The sequence below is a fragment of the Nerophis lumbriciformis genome, linkage group LG18 (assembly GCF_033978685.3).
Source record: "Nerophis lumbriciformis linkage group LG18, RoL_Nlum_v2.1, whole genome shotgun sequence".
Taxonomy (NCBI): domain Eukaryota; kingdom Metazoa; phylum Chordata; class Actinopteri; order Syngnathiformes; family Syngnathidae; genus Nerophis; species Nerophis lumbriciformis.
This window is the reverse complement of record NC_084565.2, coordinates 33847501-33871663: the sequence shown is the minus strand read 5'-3', so window position 1 is coordinate 33871663 and position 24163 is coordinate 33847501. Positions and strand designations below refer to the sequence as shown.

The window sequence follows — 24163 nt, the reverse complement described above, 5'->3', positions numbered from 1 at the left end:
TACCGGCCCCCAGACACATTTTTGGTAACACTTTAGTATTCTTAGTAACAAAGACTTAATTTAGAATTATTTGGACACTAAGGGAACATATTCTGAGTAACAAAGACTTAATTTAGAGTTATTTGGACACTATAGGAACATATTCTAAGTCAGTGTTTTTCAACCTTTTCTGAGCCAGGCACATTTTTTTTCCATTGAAAAAATTCTGAGGCACGCCACCTGCAGAAAATATTAAACAATTAAACTCAGCAGCCAGTATGGACAATAAAAAGTCGTTCTCGCAATTGTTTGATATGAATTCAAACCATAACCAACCATGCATTAATATAGCTCTTGTCTCAAAGTAGGTGTACTGTCACCACCTGTCACATCATGTTTTTTGGCTTTGTAGATACACTGAGACAAAGTCTACGTTCGTTGTGTTTTTCAAACCGCACACCTTTTTTTTTTATCCCTCGGAAGAGTTTTGCCAAAAGGATTATTTGTGATTTGTACATTTTCAGCATGTGTTTGTTCCATATTTGGCCAAAGTAAAACAAAGAAAACAATCTGAAGTCGTCTTTGTTTTTAAGTTATCATGCCATGATTTTACCAGTCCGGCCCACCTGAGAATAGATTTTCCTCCGTGTGGCCCCTGAGCTAAAAATTAGTTTGACACCCCTGGTTTAAATAAAGGCTGTCCAAAGTGTGGCTCGGAGAGGCCATTTGCAGAGTGCGGTTTGTTTTTATTGGCTTGCAAAAAAAAAAAAAAAGGAAAAATTTAGCAAAAAGCCACAATGTAAAAATAATTTGATGGTAATCCTCCTTTTTCATTGTCCCATTTACTCTCTGTAAAGCACAAGTTCCATTGGCAGCAAAACAGGCCAAGAGCATAATACTACCACCACCATGCTTGACGGTAGGTTTGGTGTTCCTGGGATTTCTCCTCCAAACATATTGCTGGGTATTGTGGCCAAACAGCTCCATTTTTGTTTCATCTGACATCACATGGACAAAAGACCTTCTGGAGGAAAGTTATCATGCCATGATTTTACCAGTCCGGTCCACCTGGGAATAGATTTTCCTGCGTGTGGCCCCCTGAGCTAAAATTAGTTTGAATAAAGGGTGTCCAAAGTGTGGCTCGGAGGCCATTTGCAGACTGCGGTTTGTTTTTACTGGCCTAAGGAACATTTGGATAAATTGAGCAAAAAGCCGCAATGTAAATAGAAAAAGCCGCAACTCATAACACAAATATATGTCTTTAAATCGAGGCTGTGAGAGTGAACGCATGAGAACTTATCAGCAAAAATATTTGCATTAATGCAGATGAAGTACTTTAATTTTGAGAGCACATGGTCTTTTGCATTAACGGTTACCTGAAAGGTGGCAAGGTGTTACGATTCATTCTTTGCTCAGTTTTTGGTTGACTTCCTTTCTTGTGCTCTTATTTTGTTCCCACTTCCTGTTCTGTTTGTGTTGTTCCTGCACTGGCTTCAGCGCATATGAACATTTCTTAAACAAGTTCATAATACTTTATGACAAACATTGTCCATGGATACAACTCAGTAATAAGCAGAGAAAGAATAATCAACCATGGATGACAAAAGGATTAAAAAATGCTTGTAAGAAGAAGAATACACTATATAGGAAATTTATAGCACAAATAACTACAGAGGCAGAAATTAAGTACAAAAAGCATAAAAACAAGTTAACATACATACTACGATCATGTAGAAAAGAATATTACAGTGAATTATTGGACAGGAACAAAAATAATATGAGAGCAACATGGGGCGTCTTCAATAGCATTATTAAAAATGGCACTAAGAGGGACTACCCTCAATACTTCTTAGACGGAAATAAAAAAAAATGACAACATAAAGGAAGTAGTTGAAAGCTACAATAATTATTTTGTAAATATTGGACCAAAATTGGAAGAAAGGATTCCAGACCCAGTTTCAATTGAGGACTATAATGATACCATAGAGCGAAATCCCAACTCCATGTTCCTCAGTAATGTGACACAGGAGGAAATAGTTACAATCGTGAAAAAATGTAAATCTAAGACTTCAACTGATTGTAACGGAATTGATATGGAAACGATAAAAAAGGTTATTGAAGAGATCTCAGGACCATTAATGTATATTAGTAACCTATCATTTCAAACAGGTACATTTCCAAACAAAATGAAAATAGCTAAAGTTGCACCAATTTACAAGACTGGCGACAAACATCAATTTACAAACTATAGACCTGTTTCCTTACTTCCACAATTTTCTAAAATCATTGAAAAACTGTTCAATAACAGATTAGAGAGTTTCATAAATAAAAATAGAATACTCGAAGAGAACCAATATGGATACAGAGCTAATGTTTCAACTTCGATGGCTTTAATTGAAATTACAGAAGAAATTACCAATGCAATAGATAGTAAAAAATGTGCGGCAGCAGTTTTTATGGATCTAACTAAAGCATTTGACACAATTAATCACAATATTTTAATCAAAAAACTAGAACGATATGGCATCAGAGGGTTAGTCTTAAACTGGATAAGAAGTTATCTAATGAACAGGAAACAATACGTGAAGCTAGGCGAACACACGTCTACAACGCTAAATATATCCTGTGGTGTACCTCAGGGATCAATACTAGGACCTAAATTATTCAATCTCTATATAAATGACATTTGTAAAGTTACAAAAGATTTTAAGTTAGTATTATTTGCGGATGATACAACAGCGTTTTGTTCAGGAGAGAACACACAGAAGATAATATAAATAATAACAGAAGAAATTAACAAATTAAAAAGATGGTTTGACAAAAACAGACTATCGTTGAATCTCAGTAAAACTAAAACAATGCTATTTGGTAACAGTAGAAGAGAAAGTCAAACACAAATACAAATAGACGGAATAGAAATTGAAAGAGTAAATGAAACCAAATTTCTAGGTATAATGATTGATGATAAATTGAACTGGAAATCTCACGTAAAAAATATACAACATAAAGTAGCAAGAAACACATCAATAATGAATAAAGCAAAACATGTTCTAGACCAAAAATCACTTCATATTCTCTACTGCTCACTAGTGTTACCATATCTGAGTTACTGTGTAGAAATATGGGGAAATAATTACAAAAGTACACTTCATTCATTAACGGTGTTACAAAAAAGATCAGTTAGAATATTACATAATGTTGGATATAGAGAACATACAAACCCTTTATTTATTGAATCAAAGATACTGAAATTCCACGACATAGTGAATTTGCAAACAGCTAAAATTATACACAAAGCAAACTATAACCTGCTACCCAAGAATATACAACAATTATTCTCAAAAAAAGAGGAGAAATATAATCTCAGAGAGAAATGTAATTTAAAACATTTGTATGCACGTACAACACTTAAGACCTTCAGTATATCAGTATGTGGAATTAAATTATGGAATGGATTAAGCAAAGCAATCAAACAATATAGTAATATGATCCACTTCAAGAAACTCTTCAAACTTAAAGTGTTTACAAAGTACAAAAAAGAAGAACCATGATAAACATTCTGAATTTATTTAATTCATCCATTCTTTCACTCTCAAAATAATCTTACTTATCTCATCATATGAAATGTAACTTACTTCACCAATTATTATTTATTTACTTATTTTTATTGTGATTACTTATGGAGTATATTGTGAATAAATTGAGAACAGGAAGTGAACAAAAGTTTTAGCAACTGTTATGTAAAAGAAAAGGGGTTGGATTAAATAAGCTCTGCTTCTTCCTACTCCTTTTCGAACATGTTGAAAAGAGAAACTGGAGATTGTGATGTATCATCTTGTATGCTTGCATGTTCCAAATAAACTCAAACTCAAACACTGCTGCTTGGCGCTGTGCCGTCTTCATCACCCGTGGGTGATTTCTTTGTTGTTGTGGGATCATTGCGTCTTTCTTAAACTACTTTTGTTTGTTATTAGCTCTCCGTCGGCTACTTTTCTCACGCACGGCGTCCCATGTGTTTTTCCTGTGCATTTACCTCGCTGCACTCTAGTTTGTATTTTGGACATTAAACACAGCTTAACCTGCAAGCTGCCAGCGGTCTCCCGCTTTTTCCAGATCACGGCCTCCACTAAGAAGAGTGTCCCTAACACAGGTGTTGCCGGAGGGTCAGCGATCAGGTTAATACATAAGTCTCTGCAGAGATGAGTGATGAGACTCCGACTGGTGTGCTGGCTGGCAAATTTCACTTCAAAACAGCCCCCGACGCGATTTTAGATGGAGAAAATAAATGTGCATTCAAACATTTTAGAATCTAAAAATGTTTATCTATGACATTCTGAAGTAAAAATTGCGGCTTTTCGCTCAATTTTTCCAAATGTTCCTTACAAACCGCAGTCTGCAAATGGCCTCCGAGCCACACTTTGGACAACCTTTATTTAAACCAGGGGTGTCAAACTCATTTTCAGCTCAGGGGCCACACGCAGGAAAATCTATTCCCAAATGGGCCGGACTGGTAAAATCATGGATAAACACTTAATGAATATTCTACTGGTGGCTTGTAAAAAGACTATTACTAGGAAATGGATATCCCAGGAGAGCCCAACTTTGAAGCATTGGATAGAAACAACAATGGACATATATAAAATGGAGAAGATAACTGCCTTTATTAATTATAAATTGGAGAAATTTACTTCATACTGGGAAAATTGGGTCAACTATGTCACGCCCCATAAACCTGACTTTAATTTTTCGAATTAGTGATTATACTGCAAAAAAAAAAAATGTAAAAAAGGGATTACTCCCTATATGTGTAAATGTATGTATGTATATATATATTTATATATGTGTATGTGTGTGTATATATACTGTATATATATGCATCTATTTATATTTAATTTTATTTCTGATTATTATTATGATTAATGTATTATTATTATTTTATTTTATTTTTTTTCTGTTTATTTAATCGATGTATTTGTAGATATTACTTTGTTTTTGTTGTGGTATGGGTGGGATATATACAAAAATATTTTGACATTTAGGGCAGACAATAGATATATGATTTATGTGAATATGATGGAATGGATAGGAATTTCTGATGCTGGATGTCAATGAAAATAAAATGAAAAAAAAAAAAAAAAAAAAAAGAGAAAAGGTGAGGCCTTTAATCCCAGGAACACCATGCCTACCGTCAAGCATGGTGGTGGTAGTACTATGCTCTGGGCCTGTTTTGCTGCCAATGGAACCGGTGCTTTACAGAGAGTAAATGGGACAATGAGAATGGAGGATTACCTCCAAATTATTTTTACATTGTGGCTTTTTGCAAAATTTTTCCAAATGTTCCCCTTTTTTTTTTTTTTTTTTTTTTTTTGCAGGCCAGTAAAAACAAACCGCAGTCTGCTAATGGCCTCCGAGCCACAATTTGGACAACCTTTATTTTTAAACCAGGGATGTCAAAGTATTTTTTAGCTCAGGGGCCACACGGTGGAAAATCTATTCCCAGCTGGTAAAATCATGGCATGATAACTTTCCTCCAGAAGGTCTTATCTTTGGGAAAGGGGTAGGATTAAATAAGCTTTGCTTCTTCCTACTCCTTTTCGGACATGATGTAAAGTGAAATGATATGAAACTGCGTGATGTATTATACTGTAAGTGTGTTCATGTTCGAAATAAACTAAAGAAAGAAAGAAATTGCATTTGTGTCAAAATATTGGGGTCTTTAAGTTAACAGAACTATGATTAATGGCAAATAATCAAAATAATAAAAAAATAAGAAATTGTTTTTAAAAATTAATAATTTGACCGCACTATATTAAAAATATTGCATTATTTTAGCCTTTTTTCAAAAAACAAATGTGCATATACATATAAAAACATACTATAAAATGATATATCTATATATGTCAAGGGCTGCGTCGAGTGAGACGACGGAGGTTGTAGTGACTTTAAAAAGGGGATTTATTAATAAAACAAACAAAAGAAAAAGGAAGAGCAACACCAGAGTGCTCTGAACGGACATACTACAAGGGAAACAAAACCGAAAATGCTGGAACACAGCAAAAACACTTACTAGGATTTTTTTTATTTTACATTTATTTTTATTTTTATTAAGGATCCCCATTAGCTGATCGCCACAACAACCCACAACCAACAAATGCTGTCGCAAGCTTAACTTATTTAGTGCTGATTTACAAACCAAAAACAGGTTAGGGGAAAAGTGCTCAATTGAAGGCAATTCAGATTCTAAAGTGTCTGTAAAACATAATCTATTGAACATTTTGACCAACGAACCACCGTCACATGTTATGTAGACCAGTGTTTTTCAACCTTTTTTGAGCCAAGGCACATTTTTCGCGTTGAAAAAATCCGGAGGCACACCACCAGCAGAAATCCTTAAAAAACGACACTCAGTTCACAGCAAAAAGTCGTTGTCGCAATTGTTGGGTATGACTTTAAACCATAACCAAGCATGCATCACTATAGTTCTTGTCTCAAAGTAAGTGTACTATCATCACCTGTCACATCACGCCCTGACTTAATTTGAGTTGTTTGCTGTTTTCCTGTGTGTAGTGTTTTACTTCTTGTCTTGCGCTCCTATTTTGGTGGCTTTTTCTCTTGTTTTGGTATTTTCCTGTAGCAGTTTCATGTCTTCCTTTGAGCGATATTTCCCGCATCTACAAACCCCGTTTCCATATGAGTTGGGAAATTGTGTGCGATGTAAATATAAACGGAATACAATGATTTACAAATCATTTTCAACCCATATTCAATTGAATATGCTACAAAGACAACATATTTGATGTTCAAACTGATCAACTTTTTTTTGTGTGCAAATAATCATTAACTTTAGACACGTGACAAAGAAGTTGGGAAAGGTGGCAATAAATACTGATAAAGTTGAGGAATGCTCATCAAACACTTATTTGGAACATCCCACAGGTGAACAGGCAAATTGGGAACAGGTGGGTGCCATGATTGGGTATAAAAGTAGATTCCATGAAATGCTCAGTCATTCACAAACAAGGATGGGGCGAGGGTCACCACTTTGTCAACAAATGTGTGAGCAAATTGTTGAACAGTTTAAGAAAAACCTTTCTCAACCAGCTATTGCAAGGAATTTAGGGATTTCACCATCTACGGTCCGTAATATCATCAAAAGGTTCAGAGAATCTGGAGAAATCACTGCACGTAAGCAGCTAAGCCCGTGACCTTCGATTCCTCAGGCTGTATTGCATCAACAAACGACATCAGTGTGTAAAGGATATCACCACATGGGCTCAGGAACACTTCAGAAACCCACTGTCAGTAACTACAGTTGGTCGCTACATCTGTAAGTGCAAGTTAAAACTCTCCTATGCAAGGCGAAAACCGTTTATCAACAACACCAATAACGCCGTCGGCTTCGCTGGGCCTGAGCTCATCTAAGGTGGACTTATACAAAGTGGAAAAGTGTTCTGTGGTCTGACTAGTCCACATTTCAAATAGTTTTTGGAAACTGTGGACGTCGTGTCCTCCGGACCAAAGAGGAAAAGAACCGTCCGGATTGTTATAGGAGCAAAGTTGAAAAGCCAGCATCTGTGATGGTATGGGGGTGTATTAGTGCCCAAGACATGGGTAACTTACACATCTGTGAAGGCGCCATTAATGCTGAAAGGTACATACAGGTTTTGGAGCAACATATGTTGCCATCCAAGCAACGTTACAATGGACGTCCCTGCTTATTTCAGCAAGACAATGCCAAGCCACGTGTTACGCCAACGTGGCTTCATAGCAAAAGAGTGCGGGTACTAGACTGGCCTGCCTGTAGTCCAGACCTGTCTCCCATTGAAAATGTGTGGCGCATTATGAAGCCTAAAATACTACAACGGAGACCCCGGACTGTTGAACAACTTAAGCTGTACATCAAGCAAGAATGGGAAAGAATTCTACCTGAGAAGCTTAAAAAATGTGTCTCCTCAGTTCCCAAACGTTTACCAAGTGTTGTTAAAAGGAAAGGCCATGTAACACAGTGGTGAACATGTCCTTTCCCAACTACTTAGGAACGTGTTGCAGCCATGAAATTCTAAGTGAATTATTATTTGCAAAAAAAAATAAAGTTTATGAGTTTGAACATCAAATATCTTGTCTTTGTAGTGCATTCAATTGAATATGGGTTAAAAAGGATTTGCAAATCATTGTATTCCGTTTATATTTACATCTAACGCAATTTCCCAACTCATATGGAAACGGGGTTTGTACATTATATATCAATACAGGTAAAAGCCAGTAAATTAGAATATTTTGAAAAACTTGATTTATTTCAGTAATTGCATTCAAAAGGTGTAACTTGTACATTATATTTATTCATTGCACACAGACTGATGCATTCAAATGTTTATTTCATTTAATTTTGATGATTTGAAGTGGCAACAAATGAAAATCCAAAATTCCGTGTGTCACAAAATTAGAATATTACTTAAGGCTAATACAAAAAAGGGATTTTTAGAAATGTTGGCCAACTGAAAAGTATGAAAATGAAAAATATGAGCATGTACAATACTCAATACTTGGTTGGAGCTCCTTTTGCCTCAATTACTGCGTTAATGCGGCGTGGCATGGAGTCGATGAGTTTCTGGCACTGCTCAGGTGTTATGAGAGCCCAGGTTGCTCTGATAGTGGCCTTCAACTCTTCTGCGTTTTTGGGTCTGGCATTCTGCATCTTCCTTTTCACAATACCCCACAGATTTTCTATGGGGCTAAGGTCAGGGGAGTTGGCGGGCCAATTTAGAACAGAAATACCATGGTCCGTAAACCAGGCACGGGTAGATTTTGCGCTGTGTGCAGGTGCCAAGTCCTGTTGGAACTTGAAATCTCCATCTCCATAGAGCAGGTCAGCAGCAGGAAGCATGAAGTGCTCTAAAACTTGCTGGTAGACGGCTGCGTTGACCCTGGATCTCAGGAAACAGAGTGGACCGACACCAGCAGATGACATGGCACCCCAAACCATCACCCAACCATGCAAATTTTGCATTTCCTTTGGAAATCGAGGTCCCAGAGACTGGAGGAAGACAGGAGAGGCACAGGATCCACGTTGCCTGAAGTCTAGTGTAAAGTTTCCACCATCAGTGATGGTTTGGGGTGCCATGTCATCTGCTGGTGTCGGTCCACTCTGTTTCCTGAGATCCAGGGTCAACGCAGCCGTCTACCAGCAAGTTTTAGAGCACTTCATGCTTCTTGCTGCTGACCTGCTCTATGGAGATGGAGATTTCAAGTTCCAACAGGACTTGGCGCCTGCACACAGCGCAAAATCTACCCGTGCCTGGTTTACGGACCATGGTATTTCTGTTCTAAATTGGCCCGCCAACTCCCCTGACCTTAGCCCCATAGAAAATCTGTGGGGTATTGTGAAAAGGAAGATGCAGAATGCCAGACCCAAAAACGCAGAAGAGTTGAAGGCCACTATCAGAGCAACCTGGGCTCTCATAACACCTGAGCAGTGCCAGAAACTCATCGACTCCATGCCACGCCGCATTAACGCAGTAATTGAGGCAAAAGGAGCTCCAACCAAGTATTGAGTATTGTACATGCTCATATTTTTCATTTTCATACTTTTCAGTTGGCCAACATTTCTAAAAATCCCTTTTTTGTATTAGCCTTAAGTAATATTCTAATTTTGTGACACACGGAATTTTGGATTTTTATTTGTTGCCACTTCAAATCATCAAAATTAAATGAAATAAACATTTGAATGCATCAGTCTGTGTGCAATGAATAAATATAATGTACAAGTTACACCTTTTGAATGCAATTACTGAAATAAATCAAGTTTTTCAAAATATTCTAATTTACTGGCTTTTACCTGTATAGATCAATACAGTCTGCAAGGGATACAGTCCATAAGCACACATGATTGTGCGTGCTGCTGGTCCACTAATAGTACTAACCTTTAACAGTTAATTTTACTCATTTTCATTCATTACTAGTTTCTATGTAACTGTTTTTATATTGTTTTGCTTTCTTTTTTATTCAAGAAAATGTTTTTAATTTATTCATCTTATTTTATTTTATAATTATTTTTTTTAAAAAGGACCTTATCTTCACCATACCTGGTTGTTCAAATTAGGCATAATAATGTGTTAATTCCACGACTGTATATATCGGTATCGGTTGATATCGGTATCGGTAATCAAGAGTTGGACAATATCGGAATATCGGATATCGGCAAAAAAAGCCATTATCGGGCATCCCTAATTCAAACTATTCTTACATTCATACTACATCCTGTCAGCATTTCACTTCAACTTCAGCATTGGAGCATTCACACGCAATTCCTTCAGGAATTGCCTCATCTAGTTTACTATTTAAGGCATGGATGTCAAACTCTGGATAGCCGTGTAATTTCACTTGGCCCTTGAGGCGGTAGCGGGGGTGTATATTGTAGCGTCCCGGAAGAGTTAGTGCTGCAAAGGGTTCTGGGTATTTGTTCTGTTGTGTTTATGTTGTGTTATGGTGCGGATGTTCTCCCGAAATGTGTTTGTCATTTTTTGTGGTGTGGATTCACAGTGTGGCGTATATTTCTAACAGTGTTTTAAAGTTGTTTTTTACGGCCCACCTGTATCGGTGTTGATCAAGTATGTGTTGCATTCTCGTGTGTGTTCATGCAGAAGCCGCACATATCTCGTGACTGGGCCGGCACGTTGTTCGAATGTATGAAAAGCGGACGTGACGACAGCTCGTAGTGGACGTTAAAGGCAGTGCCTTTAAAGCACGCCCCAAAGACGGTGGTCCGGGTGGACTACGAGATATAATGACTGATGAACACTTTCGTTGGATAATGAAGGTTGCCTCAGCTCAAAGCCTGAGCCCCGTCATTAATGAACTAGCATCCAAGAAAAGATGGCAGGTATTTGGCTTGGGCACATCAGATTAGATCAGTGTGTTGCAAAGTCCTGAATGGTTGGTTTATTCATTGTTATTTTATTTTCAAATTTATTAGCCTGTGGAAAAAGTTAATGTTGACATGTACCTCAGAAGGCTGCAAATAGAAAAGAGGCATTCAATTTTTATTTAAATTGTATTTGATATGCCATTGATATTTTGGAATTATTATTATTATTCTTTGAAACTCGATTTTGCATGTCACTATAAAGTTATATAAGCCTTGCTTGTTCAATATTCAATGCAAAACTTGTTTGGGTCCCTATTAAAAGGTTAATATGTTCAACCTTGGCCCGCAGCTTTGTTCAGTTTTACATTTTGGCCCACTCTGTATTTGAGTTTGACACCCCTGATTTAAGGTTTTTTCATGTGTAATTAACCACTGTGGAAAAATGCCTTTGAAACACCAAAAGCCAGCCATTTTTAGCACTTTCCAACTTGATATAGTGCGTATGTGTACGCAAGGATCTTTTATTAAAAGCTGCCAGATAAGAGCAGTCAACATTAAAATCATGAGCACTGACTGATTATTGCATTACACTGAGACCTCGTCAATATTTCAAGACCCCTGACAAAGACACCTGTCTGTTCAGTGCAACTCTTTGGGGCGCTCGCTCTAAATTATTCACCACGTCAAGTGGAAAGAGCTGAGGGCGGACGTATCGGCGGCGAAAACAAAATAAAATAAAGTGTCAAGCCACGAGGAGAAGAGCTTCCAGGAGCAGTTTGGGAGGCGGAGCAGCCTGATGGTGCTGGTTGTGAGAAATTTAGTGGAGCAGAAGGGAAAAGTGACAACCGTCTGGTGGGAGGAGATGAACACGACTGTGTGTGTGTGTGTGTGTGTGTGTGTGTGTGTGTGTGTGTGTGTGTGTGTGTGTGTGTGTGTGTGTGTGTGTGTGTGTGTGTGAGGAGGGATGAAAGCGTCTCATTTAGGGAGCCGTGTGGGAAAGCAGCGGCGCTGACCTATACTTGGTGATCCCGTTGGGTTGAGTCTCCTCCGTGTTGCCATGGCGATCGCCCGGCGACATGTCGTCGGGGCGACTGCTGCAGTGGCTGCCGCCGAACATGACGGCGCCCTGGTCCTCGTCCTCCCAGGAGTGGCTGGCGACCGTCTCGAAGCCGCTCAGGGAGAGCTCAGAGTCTGACTCTGGCGGCGGAGAAACAGATGGACCGGATTCATTTCGGAATGAACTTTTTGTCATTTAAACTTTTATGACGATTAAACCAGTGTTTTTCAACCTTTTTTGGGAGCCAAGGCACACAAAATGCCGAGGCACACAACCAGCAGAAATCATTAAAAAACTAAACTCAGTTGACAGCAAAAAGTCGTTGTCGCAATTGTTGGATATGACTTTAAAGCATAACCAAGCATGCATCACTATAGCTCTTGTCTCAAAGTAGGTGTACTGTCACCACTTGTCACATCACGCCCTGACTTATTTGGAGTTTTTTTTGCTGTTTTCCTGTGTGTAGTGTTTTACTTCTTGTCTTGCGCTCCTATTTTGGTGGCTTTTTCTCTATTTTTGGTATTTTCCTGTAGCAGTTTCATGTCTTCCTTTGAGCGATATTTCCCACACCTGCTTTGTTTTAGCAATCTAGAATATTTCAGTTCTTTTTATCCTTCTTTGTGGGGACATTGTTGATTGTCATATCATGTTCGGATGTACATTGTGGACGCCGTCTTTGCTCCAGAGAAAGTCTTTGCTGTCGTCCAGCATTCTGTTTTTTGTTTACTTTGTAGCCAGTTCAGTTTTAGTTAGAGATGTCGATAAATGCTTTAAAAATGTAATATCGGAAATTATCGGTATCATTTTTTTTATCATCGGTATCGTTTTTTTCAATTTTTTTATTAAATCAACATAAAAAACACAAGATACACTTACAATTAGTGCACCAACCCAAAAGAACCTCCATCCCCCATTCACACAAAAGGGTTGTTTCTTTCTGTTATTAATATTCTGGTTCCTACATTATATATCAATATATATCAATACAGTCTGCAAGGGATACAGTCCGTAAGCACAGATGATTGTGCCACTAATAGTACTAACAGTTAATTTTACTCATTTTCATTAATTACTAGTTTCTAAGTAACTGTTTTTATATTGTTTTACTTTCTTTTTTATACAAGAAAATGTTTTTAATTTATTTATCTTATTTTTTTTTTAAAAAGGACCTTATCTTCACCATACCTGGTTGTCCAAATTAGGCATAATAATGTGTTAATTCCACGACTGTATATATCGGTATCGGCTGATATCGGTATCGGTAATTAAGAGTTGGACATAATTGGGATATCGGCAAAAAAGCCATTATCGGACATCCCTAGTTCTTATATCTGTCAGTAAACTCGCCATGAAAGCGCTTAAAACATACCGGTGTAGTGAGTTTACATTATTCACCCAAGGAACTTTAGTTATTAGAGAGTTTCGGTCGGACGGACACATTTCCGGCCTTGTTATTGATTGAAGTAAAGTCTGAATGTCATTGAAACAGTTAGCGCCATCTTTTGACACTTCTTCGGTTGATATCGGTATCGGTAATTAAAGAGTTGGACAATATCGGAATATCAGATATCGGCAAAAAGCCATTATCGGACATCCCTAGTTTAAGTTACGTTCTGCATAGCCTTCCCTAAGCTTCAATGCCTTTTCTTAGGGGCACTCACCTTTTGCTTATTTTTGGTTTAAGCATTAGACACCTTTTTACCTGCACACTGCCTCCCGCTGTTCCCGACATCTACAAAGCAATTAGCTATCTGCTGCCACCTACTGATATGGAAGAGTATTACACTCTAGACAACACCTACACTCAACAACAACACATCATTTGCAGACTATAATTACTGGTTTGCAAAAAATATTTTTAACCCAAATAGGTGAAATTAGATAATCTCCCACGGCACACCAGACTGTATCTAGTGCCGCGGCACAGTGGTTGAAAAACACTGGATTAAACAACGCTTTGACACCGGAACACTAACATGCATAATGTAACATGAGGCTGTTTAACAATGTAAAGCAGGTGTCCAAGCTTTTTCCACTGGGGGCCGGATCTTGAAAAAAAAAAAAGAAAAAAAGAGGGGCCCACTTTGATATTTTGAGATAGATTTTTTTTTTTAATTAAAGAAAAGCTAAAATAAATTCTATAAAAATGCATGCATTTGTGCTAAATTATTATTTATTTTTTCAAATTAATTAGATTTAGACTTCCTTTTTATTGTCATTCAAATTTGAACTTTACAGTACAGATAAGAACAAAATTTTGTTGCATTAGCTCATGGTAGTGCAGGATAAAAGAGCAATAAGGCGCAGATATAAATAAATATATTACTGTACAGATAAATATATTGCACTTTTGCCTATGCATCCACGTTTATGGATGTATGTTATATTGTCTTTATATTTCAGCAAGTTAATCCATTTTTGGGGGGAATTGAGGGGATAATTATGATGCGTTCAAGAGTCTTACGGCCTGAGGGAAGAAGCTGTTACAGAACCTGGAGGTTCTGCTACGGAGGCTGCGGAACCTCTTTCTAGAGTGCAGCAGTGAAAACTTGTAATTTATCTATTCAATTTGAATCATATTTTTACTAGGTTTTTTTAATAGGTCTCAATAGGCCAATAAAATACGAGCCACATGGCGCAAAATATAATAATTTGTAATAATGCAATTGATGTTAATATGAATGATGGGTTCTCCCTTCGCTGTGAAGCGCTTTGAGTGTCTAGAAAAGCGCTATATAAATCTAATCCAGTATTATTATTATTATCCAACATCCTTGATGCGAATCCCTTAGGGGTGATGGACAGCTGGGCAGCGCCTGAAGAGCTGCAGCCTGCCACCGTAGCCCCCTACTCCCTCCCCTCTGTTGCTAGTCTCGAGATGTATGTTGTAATACGTATATGTGCTTTGCTATGGAGGCTTTTTTCCCCACTCCAGATTTTTTTTTTTTTTTTTACTCATTCTCCCCCGACGTTTACCCTTTTCCCATCTTTTGCTGGGCGCCTTGTGGCGAACCGTCAGCGTTCCTGTTCTGTTTGTTTGTCTAATCTTGAACGGGTTTGTGCTGAAAACAAAGTTTTGTTGTACTTGTGCAATGACAATAAAGACCTACTTACCTACCTACCTACCATACAATGGCCCCTAAAAATATTATTATTATAGTCTGTTTTACCCCTATTTTTGCCATTTATGTTTGAAACCGGAAGATATAAAAAAAAATATTGCACAGCTGAGAAAAAAAAGTACTACTTATTGATTAAAGTAGGATTAGTTCATCGTACTCTAAAAGCCGCTACTTTTTTTCCCCCAAGCTTTGAACCCTGCGGCTTATACACAGGTGCGGTTAATCTATGGATTTTTCCTCGCAAACGGCTAAATGATGGAACGGATTAAGTTAAAGTTAAAGTCCCAACGATAGTCTCACACACACTAGGTGTGGTGAAATTATCCTCTGCATTAGTGAAGTGAAGTATATTTATATAGCACTTTTCTCTAGTGACTCAAAGCGCTTTACATAGTGAAACCCAATATCTAAGTTACGTTTTTTAAACCAGTGTGGGTGGCACTGGGAGCAGGTGGGTAAAGTGTCTTGCCCAAGGACACAACGGCATTGACTCGGATTGCAGAAGCGGGAATCGAACCTGGAACCCTCAAGTTGCTGGCACGGCTACTCTACCAACTGAGCTATACCGCCCCATTAGGCCAATGGATGAAAATGAGCTATTGTGCTAACTCCGGCATATTTACATTGTTGCTCTATGTCGACGAATATGCATTGTCCTAATTCAAATAAATGAATATATCTGCGGCTTATAGTCCGGTGCTGCTAATATATTGAAAACACCTTTTTTTCTTCTTAAATTTAATGGGTGCGGCTTATAGTCTGGAAAATACGGTAATATTTTAAGCTAAGTTAACATTATTTTTTATTATTTATCCCACATACGTTTTGTTATCTTGTCTACCCAAAACAATACAATATTTCATGATCCATCCATCCATCCATTTTCTATGGCTTTTTGACGATATCCGATATTCCGATATTGTCCAACTGTTAATTACCGATACCGATATCAACCGATACCGATATATACAGTCGTGGAATTAACACATTATTATGCCTAATTTGGACAACCAAGTATGCTGAAGATAAGGTCCTTTTTTTAAATATTAATAAAATAAAATAAGATAAATAAATTAAAAACATTTTCTTGAATAAAAAAGAAAGTAAAACAATATAAAAACAGTTACATAGAAACTAGTAATTAATGAAAATGAGTAAAATTAACTGTTAAAGGTTAGTACTATTAGTGGACCAGCAGCACGCACAATCATGTGTGCTTAAGGACTGTATCCCTTGCAGACTGTATTGATATATATTGATATATAATGTAGGAACCAGAATATTAATAACAGAATGAAACAACCCTTTTGTGTGAATGAGTGTAAATGGGGGAGGGAGGTTTTTTGGGTTAGTGTACTAATTGTAAGTGTATTTTGTGTTTTTATATTGATTTAATAAAAAATAAATAAAATAATTTAAAAAAAACCCAAAAAAAAACGATACCGATAAAAAAAACAATACCGATAATTCCGATTTTACATTTTAAAGCATTTATCGGCCTTAATCAACAAACAAAAGTGTAACTATGCCATCATACACAACAAATACATGTCGCTGCCAATCAAGTTGGCAAAAATCCCACTCACCAGACAGGGCGTCGTGGAACTCATCGTCGCTGAGAACGCTTCGTTGTGACGACCCCTTGACGACGGACTGCTCCAGCTCGTGGTGCTCGGTGGCCAACGTCTGCAGTGCTTTGGAGAGTATCTTATTCTTCTCCACCTCCAGCTCCAATTTCATGCTACGCACCTGCGCACGCACACACGGAGCAACACTACATGTATACACTGAGAGGAACACAAACATTGACTTCTATGGGAGAACAAACAAAACCGGGCTGCAAACTTTCAGTCCAAACAGGAATACAGCGCATGAGCCAACATGTGTGTGTGCTCTTGTATTTCTACCCTTATTGACACATCAACAAAGAAAAGTACCTTCCATATGAGGACGAAATCATGGTCCTAATACGGAAAACCATTGCATCTAATAGAGAGCCAAATACTAGAGTCCGTGAACATTGCTCCAAAGTCAGGATTTTTTTGTTGATTTAATGTGCATCCAAAGTAAACATTGACAGGTGCAAAGGCAGCAATATATGATAAAACAAGACGGCAGCTAAAGAAGGACTTCCCTATTCATCCCCCGAATAAAACCCGGCAGGTGAACGGCTGATTTTACGACTTCCGGTGCTGACGTATGACAACCCGCGTCCCATATGTGACCGTAGGATGAACAAATACACTACGGTACTAAGACTATAGTGGCCATTAACAGTTAGCTTCTACAGCTGGTTTGCCCAAAGTGCGGCACAGGGGTCATCTGTGGCCGTGCCAGCAACTTGAGGGTTCCAGGTTCGATTTCCGCTTCTGCCAACCTAGTCACTGCCGTTGTGTCCTTGGGCAAGACACTTTACCCACCTGCTCCCAGTGCCACCCACACTGGTTTAAATGTAACTTAGATATTGGGTTTCACAATGTAAAGCGCTTTGAGTCACTAGAGAAAAGCGCTATATAAATATAATTCCTTCACTTCACCTAAAGCACATTACAAATAACAAAAAATAGAGATCTCATTTGCACCCCTGGTGGTGAAATCTATCAAAATTAGGGTGGTGCAAAAAAGGAGGGATTTTGTCAGTTTTAAAAGTGCTCCCTCTCTGGTCAACATATGAAATAACAAGTGTGTATAAAAAGTTAAAATGCTCCCCCTTTGGCCAAAACTAATACAAATTAAAATATGTATATAGAAACATACTGTAATAACTAACTAAAAAATGAAAATTAAAAACCAATTACAAACAAAAAAAAAAGTAGTCTTTTTCTCACAATGTGTAGACTTTTTTTTATAAAATTGGGAAACATTTCTCATATTGTTTCTGTTTCTGTAATATTGCAATATTTTATCGTAAAATTAGTACTTTTTAATGTAAAACGATTATTTTTTTGTGCAAAATGGTGACATTTGTCATGTAAAATTCTGACTTTTATCACAATATTGCCAATTCTTGTTGTTGTTCTTGTAAAATAGTGACGTTTTTTGACTAAAAATATGACTTTTGTCATAATTTTGCCAAGTAAAATTCCGATCATCATTATCCATCCGTTTTCTAACGCTTGTCCCCCCTGGGGGTCGCGGGGGGCGCTGGAGCCTATCTCAGCTGCATTATAATGTTGCCAACATTTTAAAGTTTCCTTATAAAATTGTGACTTTTGTCGAGTACAATTATGACTCTTTTCATAAAATTGCCAAAATGTTAAGCTTTTCTTGTAAAATTGTGACTATTATTGAGTAAAATTCCAACTTTTATCATGATATTGCACAAATGTTCAGTTTTTCTTCTAACATTTTGACTTGCATTGAGTAAACTTACGACTTGTATTTTAATACTGCCAAAATTCTAAATTTTTCTTGTGAAATTCCAACTTATTTTTCACAACAAGCTTTTTTTATATTTGCAGAGTATGTATATACACTATATTGCCAAAAGTATTTGGCCACCTGTCTTGACTCACATATGAACTTGAAGTGCCATCCCATCCCTAACCCATAGGGTTCAAAATGATGTCGGTCCACCTTGTGCAGCTATTACAGCTTCAACTCTTCTGGGAAGGCTGTCCACAAAGTTGCGGAGTGTGTTTATAGGAATTTCCCACCATTCTTCCAAAAGCACATTGGTGAGGTCACACACTGATGTTGGGTCAAGAAGGACTGGCTCTCAGTCTCCGTTCTAATTCATCCCAAAGGTGTTCAATCGGGTTCAGGTCAGGACTCTGTGCAGGCCAGTCAAGTTCATCCACACCAGACTCTGTCATCCATGTCTTTATGGACCTTGCTTTGTGCACTGGTGCACAGTCATGTTGGAAGAAGAAGGGGCCCGCTCCAAACTGTTCCCACAAGGTTGGGAGCATGGAATTGTCCAAAATGTTTTGGTATCCTGGAGCATTCAAAGTTCCTTTCACTGGAACTAAGGGGCCAAGCCCAACTCCTGATAAACAACCCCACACCATAATTCCTCCTCCACCAAATTTCACACTCGGCACAATGCAGTCTGAAATTTACCGTTTTCCTGGCAACCTCCAAACTCAGACTCGTCCATCAGATTGCCAGATGGAAAAGCGTGATTCATCAGTCCAGAGAAGGTGTCTCCACTGCTCTAAAGTCCAGTGGCGATGTGCTTTACACCACTGCATCCCACGCTTTGCATTGGACTTGGTGATGAATGGCTTAGACACGGCTGCTCGGCCATGGAAACCCATTCCATGAAGCTCTCTGCGTACTGTACGTGGGCTAATTGGAAGGTCACATGAAGTTTGGAGCTCTGTAGCAACTGACTGTGCAGAAAGTCTTTGCACTATGCGCTGACCCCTCTCTGTCAGTTTACGTGGCCTACCACTTAGTGGCTGAGTTGCTGTTGTTCCCAAACTCTTCCATTTTCTTATAATAAAGTTGACTTTGGAATATTTAGAAGCGAGGAAATTTCACGACTGGATTTGTAGCACAGGTGGCATCTAGGGATGTCCGATAATATCGGGCTGCCGATATTATCGGCCGATAAATGCTTTAAAATGTAATATCGGAAATGATCAGTATCGGTTTCATAATTATCGGCATCGGTTTCTAAAAGTAAAATGTATGACGTTTTAAAACGCCGCTGTGTACACGGACGTAGGGAGAAGTACAGAGTGCCAATAAACCTTAAAGGCATTTCCTTTGCGTGCGTGCCATCCGAGTCACATAATATCTACCGGCTGTTCTCATCACGAATTGATGCAACGCATACTTGGTCAACAGCCATACAGGTCACACTGAGTGTGGCCGTATAAACAACTTTAACACTGTTACAAATATGCGCCACACCGAACAAGAATGACAAACACATTTCGGGAGAACATCCGCATCGTAACACAACATAAACACAACAGAACAAATATCAAGAATCCCTTGCAGTACTAACTTTTCCGGGTCGCTACAATATACACCCCCCGCTAACCCCTACCCCCACCCACCTTAACCTCCTCATAGTATCTCTCAGGGAGAGCATGTCCCAAATTCCAAGCTGCTGTTTGGATAGATAGATAAATAGTACTTTATTGATTCCTTCAGGAGAATTCCCTCAGGAAAATTACAATTCCAGCAGCAGTGTACAAAATTGAGATCGAATTTAAAAAGTAAAAAGTAAATAATGGGGGTGTAAATGGAATAGAAAAAATATTACAATAAGAATAAAAATAACAAGCAACAATGAGAATAAAAAGATAACAGTAAAATAAGAATACAACCAGAGAAACTAGGCAGTAGTGACCATGTTATGAAAATGTATTGCACTGTTATTGTTTTGAGGCATGTTAAAAAAAATAATGCACTTTGTGACTTCAATAATAAATATGGCAGTGCCATGTTGGCATTCTTTTCCATAACTTGAGTTGATTTATTTTGGAAAACCTTGTTACATTGTTTAATGCATCCAGCGGGGCATCATAACAAAATTAGGCATAATAATGTGTTAATTCCACGACTGTATATATCGGTATCGGTTGATATCGGAATCGGTAATTAAAGGGGAACATTATCACCAGACCTATGTAAGCGTCAATATATACCTTGATGTTGCAGAAAAAAGACCATATATTTTTTTAACCGATTTCCGAACTCTAAATGGGTGAATTTTGGCGAATTAAACGCCTTTCTAATATTCGCTCTCGGAGCGATCGGGAAGCAATCCGCCATTTTCTCACTTTCGTCGGTGTGTTGTCGGAGGGTGTAACAACACGAACAGGGACGAAATTTGTTCAAAACACGAGGCTGTGGGGAAAGCCGACGAAATGGTCAGTCGTTTGTTCCGCACACTTTACCGACGAAAGCTATGCTACGACAGAGATGGCAAGAATGTGTGGATATCCTGCGACACTCAAAGCAGACGCTGACATCAACTCCAAAACTGGACAGATCAGCTTTCAGGAATAGAGAGCGGATGAGGGTATGTCTACAGAATATATTAATTGATGAAAACTTTATTCATTACTCGCGGTTTTACGTAAATTATTATACATAAACTGTGTTTACCAATAATTTAGCTTAAAAACATTTATTTTTTTCAATCATTCGAGTACATTCAGGTAGTCTTGTGTAATGCAGTATTTTGTGTCTATTTAGGTATGGTTAACCTGAGTGCTGAAATCGTGGAAAAATATATGTTCTTAGCGCGCCTGAAATGGGATGTCTGCACTCTCAAAGTGCATGTTGTTGCCAAATGTATTTCATATGCTGTAAACCTAGTTCATAGTTGTTAGTTTCCTTTAATGCCAAACAAACACATACCAATCGTTGGTTAGAAGGCGATCGCCGAATTTGTCCTCGCTTTCTCCCGTGTCGCTGGCTGTCGTGACGTTTCCGTCGGTTTCGCTTGCATACGGTTCAAACCGATATGGCTCAATAGCTTCAGTTTCTTCTTCAATTTCGTTTTCGCTACCTGCCTCCACACTACAACCATCCGTTTCAATACATGCGTAATCTGTTGAATCGCGTAAACCGCTGAAATCCGAGTCTGAATCCGAGCTAATGTCGCTATACCTTGCTGTTCTATGCGCCATGTTTGTTTGTATTGGCTTCACTGTGTGACATCACAGGAAAATGGACGGGTGTATATAACGATTAAAATCAGGCACTTTGAAACTTTTTTTTAGGGATATTGCGTGATGGGTAAAATTTTGAAAAAAACTTCGAAAAATAAAATAAGCCACTGGGAACTGATTTTTAATGGTTTTAACCCTTCTGAAATTGTGATAATGTTCCCCTTTAAGCCAAAATGCGTCCGTTCTCCCTTTTCTGTCTACACACTGTGTCCGTTTGTAAGTACTCCATGGTTGTGCGCTGCCGAACATGCTCCTTTTGCTTGTGAACCAGCAATGACACAACGTGACGACGACGGGGGACCGGTACTTTTTAGAGGCGGTACAGTACCGAATATGATATATATTATATATATTATTATATAGATATTGCGTGATGGGTAAAATTTTGAAAAAAACTTCGAAAAATAAAATAAGCCACTGGGAACTGATTTTTAATGGTTTTAACCCTTCTGAAATTGTGATAATGTTCCCCTTTAAGACATACTTGCCAACCTTGAGACCTCCGATTTCGGGAGGTGTGGGGAGGGGTGGGTGTGGTCGGGGTGGGAGGGGGCGTGGTCGGGGGCGTGGCTAAAAGGGGAGGAGTATATTTACAGCTAGAATTCACCAAGTCAAGTATTTCATATATATATATATATATATAACAAATACTTGACGTTGAGTGAATTCTAGCTATATATATATATATATATATATATATACATAAAAAATAAATACTTGAATTTCAGTGTTCATTTATTTACACATATACACACACATAACACTCATCTACTCATTGTTGAGTTAAGGGTTGAATTGTCCATCCTTGTTCTATTCTCTGTCACTATTTTTCTAACCATGCAGAACACCCTCTCATTGCTGTGTGGCACGCACAAAAGTGCTTTCATCAAATGCACTAGATGGCAGCATTGTCCTGTTTAAGAGTGTCACAACATTGCTGTTTACGGCAGACGAACTGCTTTACGGTAGACAAAAACGTGACTGCTGTTGTTGTGTGTTGTTGCCGCGCTGGGAGGACGTTAATGAAACTGCCTAACAATAAACCCACATAAGAAACCAAGAACTCGCCCTCCATCATTCTACAGTTATAACGTGATTGGGCAGGTATGCTGGTTATATTGTGGGTTAGCGGACTCAGGTCCTCATGGACCTGAGTCCGCCTGAATTTCGGGAGATTTTCGGGAGAACATTTGTCCCGGGAGGTTTTCGGGAGAGGCGCTGAATTTCGGGAGTCCATCAATCTTCTTCCGCTTATCCGAGGTCGGGTCGCGGGGGCAGCAGCCTAAGCAGGGAAGCCCAGACTTCCCTCTCCCCAGCCACTTCGTCCAGCTCTTCCTGTGGGACCCCGAGGCGTTCCCAGGCCAGCCGGGAGACATAGTCTTTCCAACGTGTCCTGGGTCTTCCCCGCGGCCTTCTACCGGTCGGACGTGCCCTAAACACCTCCCTAGGGAGGCGTTCGGGTGGCATCCTGACCAGATGCCCGAACCACCTCATCTGGCTCCTCTCGATGTGGAGGAGCAGCGGCTTTACTTTGAGCTCCTCCGGGATGGCAGAGCTTCTCACCCTATCTCTAAGGGAGAACCCCGCCACCCGGCGGAGGAAACTCATTTCGGCCGCTTGTACCCGTGATCTTGTCCTTTCGGTCATAACCCAAAGCTCATGACCATAGGTGAGGATGGGAACGTAGATTGACCGGTAAATTGAGAGCTTTGCCTTCCGGCTCAGCTCCTTCTTCACCACAACGGATCGATACAGCGTCCGCATTACTGAAGACGCCGCACCGATCCGCCTGTCGATCTCACGATCCACTCTTCCCTCACTCGTAAACAAGACTCCGAGGTACTTGAACTCCTCCACTTGGGGCAAGATCTCCTCCCCAACCCGGAGATGGCACTCCGTCCGAGTCCATGGTTCTCGCCCGGAAAAGGGTGGAATTTCGGGAGTCTCCCGGAAAATCCGGGAGGGTTGGCAAGTATGCTTTAAGAGTTGGACAATATCGGCAAAAAAGCCATTATCGGACATCTCTAGTGGCATCTTATGACAGTTCCACGCTGGAAATCACTGAAAGCAGCCCGTTCTTTCACAGATGTTTGTAGAAACAGTCTCCATGCCTAAGTGCTTGATTTTACACACCTGTGGCCAAGTGATTAGGACACCTGCTTCTCATCATTTGGATGGGTGGCCAAATACTTTTGGGAATATAGTGTATTATTAATGTTGTAAATACAAATCCTTATATATCTAGAAAGGGTGGTCCTAAAGAGGTAGGCATTTTTCGGAGGTCTCAAGAAGGTAAGAAATACAAGAATGTGTGTGTGTGTGTGTGTGTGTGTGTGTGTGTGTGTGTGTGTGTGTGTGTGTGTGTGTGTGTGTGTGTGTGGACGGCCACCTCTGCACCGTCCCCATCATTATGGCAAGATGGGGACGCAGCTGAGAGCGGCAAGCCAGGGTCAGGTGTAATGGTAGCACAGCTGCCTCACACGCCACTGCCTGCAGGAATATGACT

The 24163-nt window shown here is 39.1% G+C and overlaps 1 protein-coding gene across 4 annotated transcripts in view; it reads right to left on the bottom strand.

The window, feature by feature from the left end:
* Window positions 1-24163, bottom strand: part of osbpl1a (oxysterol binding protein-like 1A) — a 142837-nt gene that overhangs the window by 48836 nt on the left and 69838 nt on the right. For all 4 annotated transcript variants that reach the window (XM_061978166.2, XM_061978168.2, XM_061978165.2 and 1 more), the window contains exons 16-17: window positions 16609-16771; window positions 11857-12040 (exon numbers count right to left, since the gene is read on the bottom strand). In XM_061978166.2, coding sequence (XP_061834150.2) covers window positions 11857-12040; window positions 16609-16771 — 347 coding nt within the window. The remainder of the gene's footprint in view (window positions 1-11856; window positions 12041-16608; window positions 16772-24163) is intronic.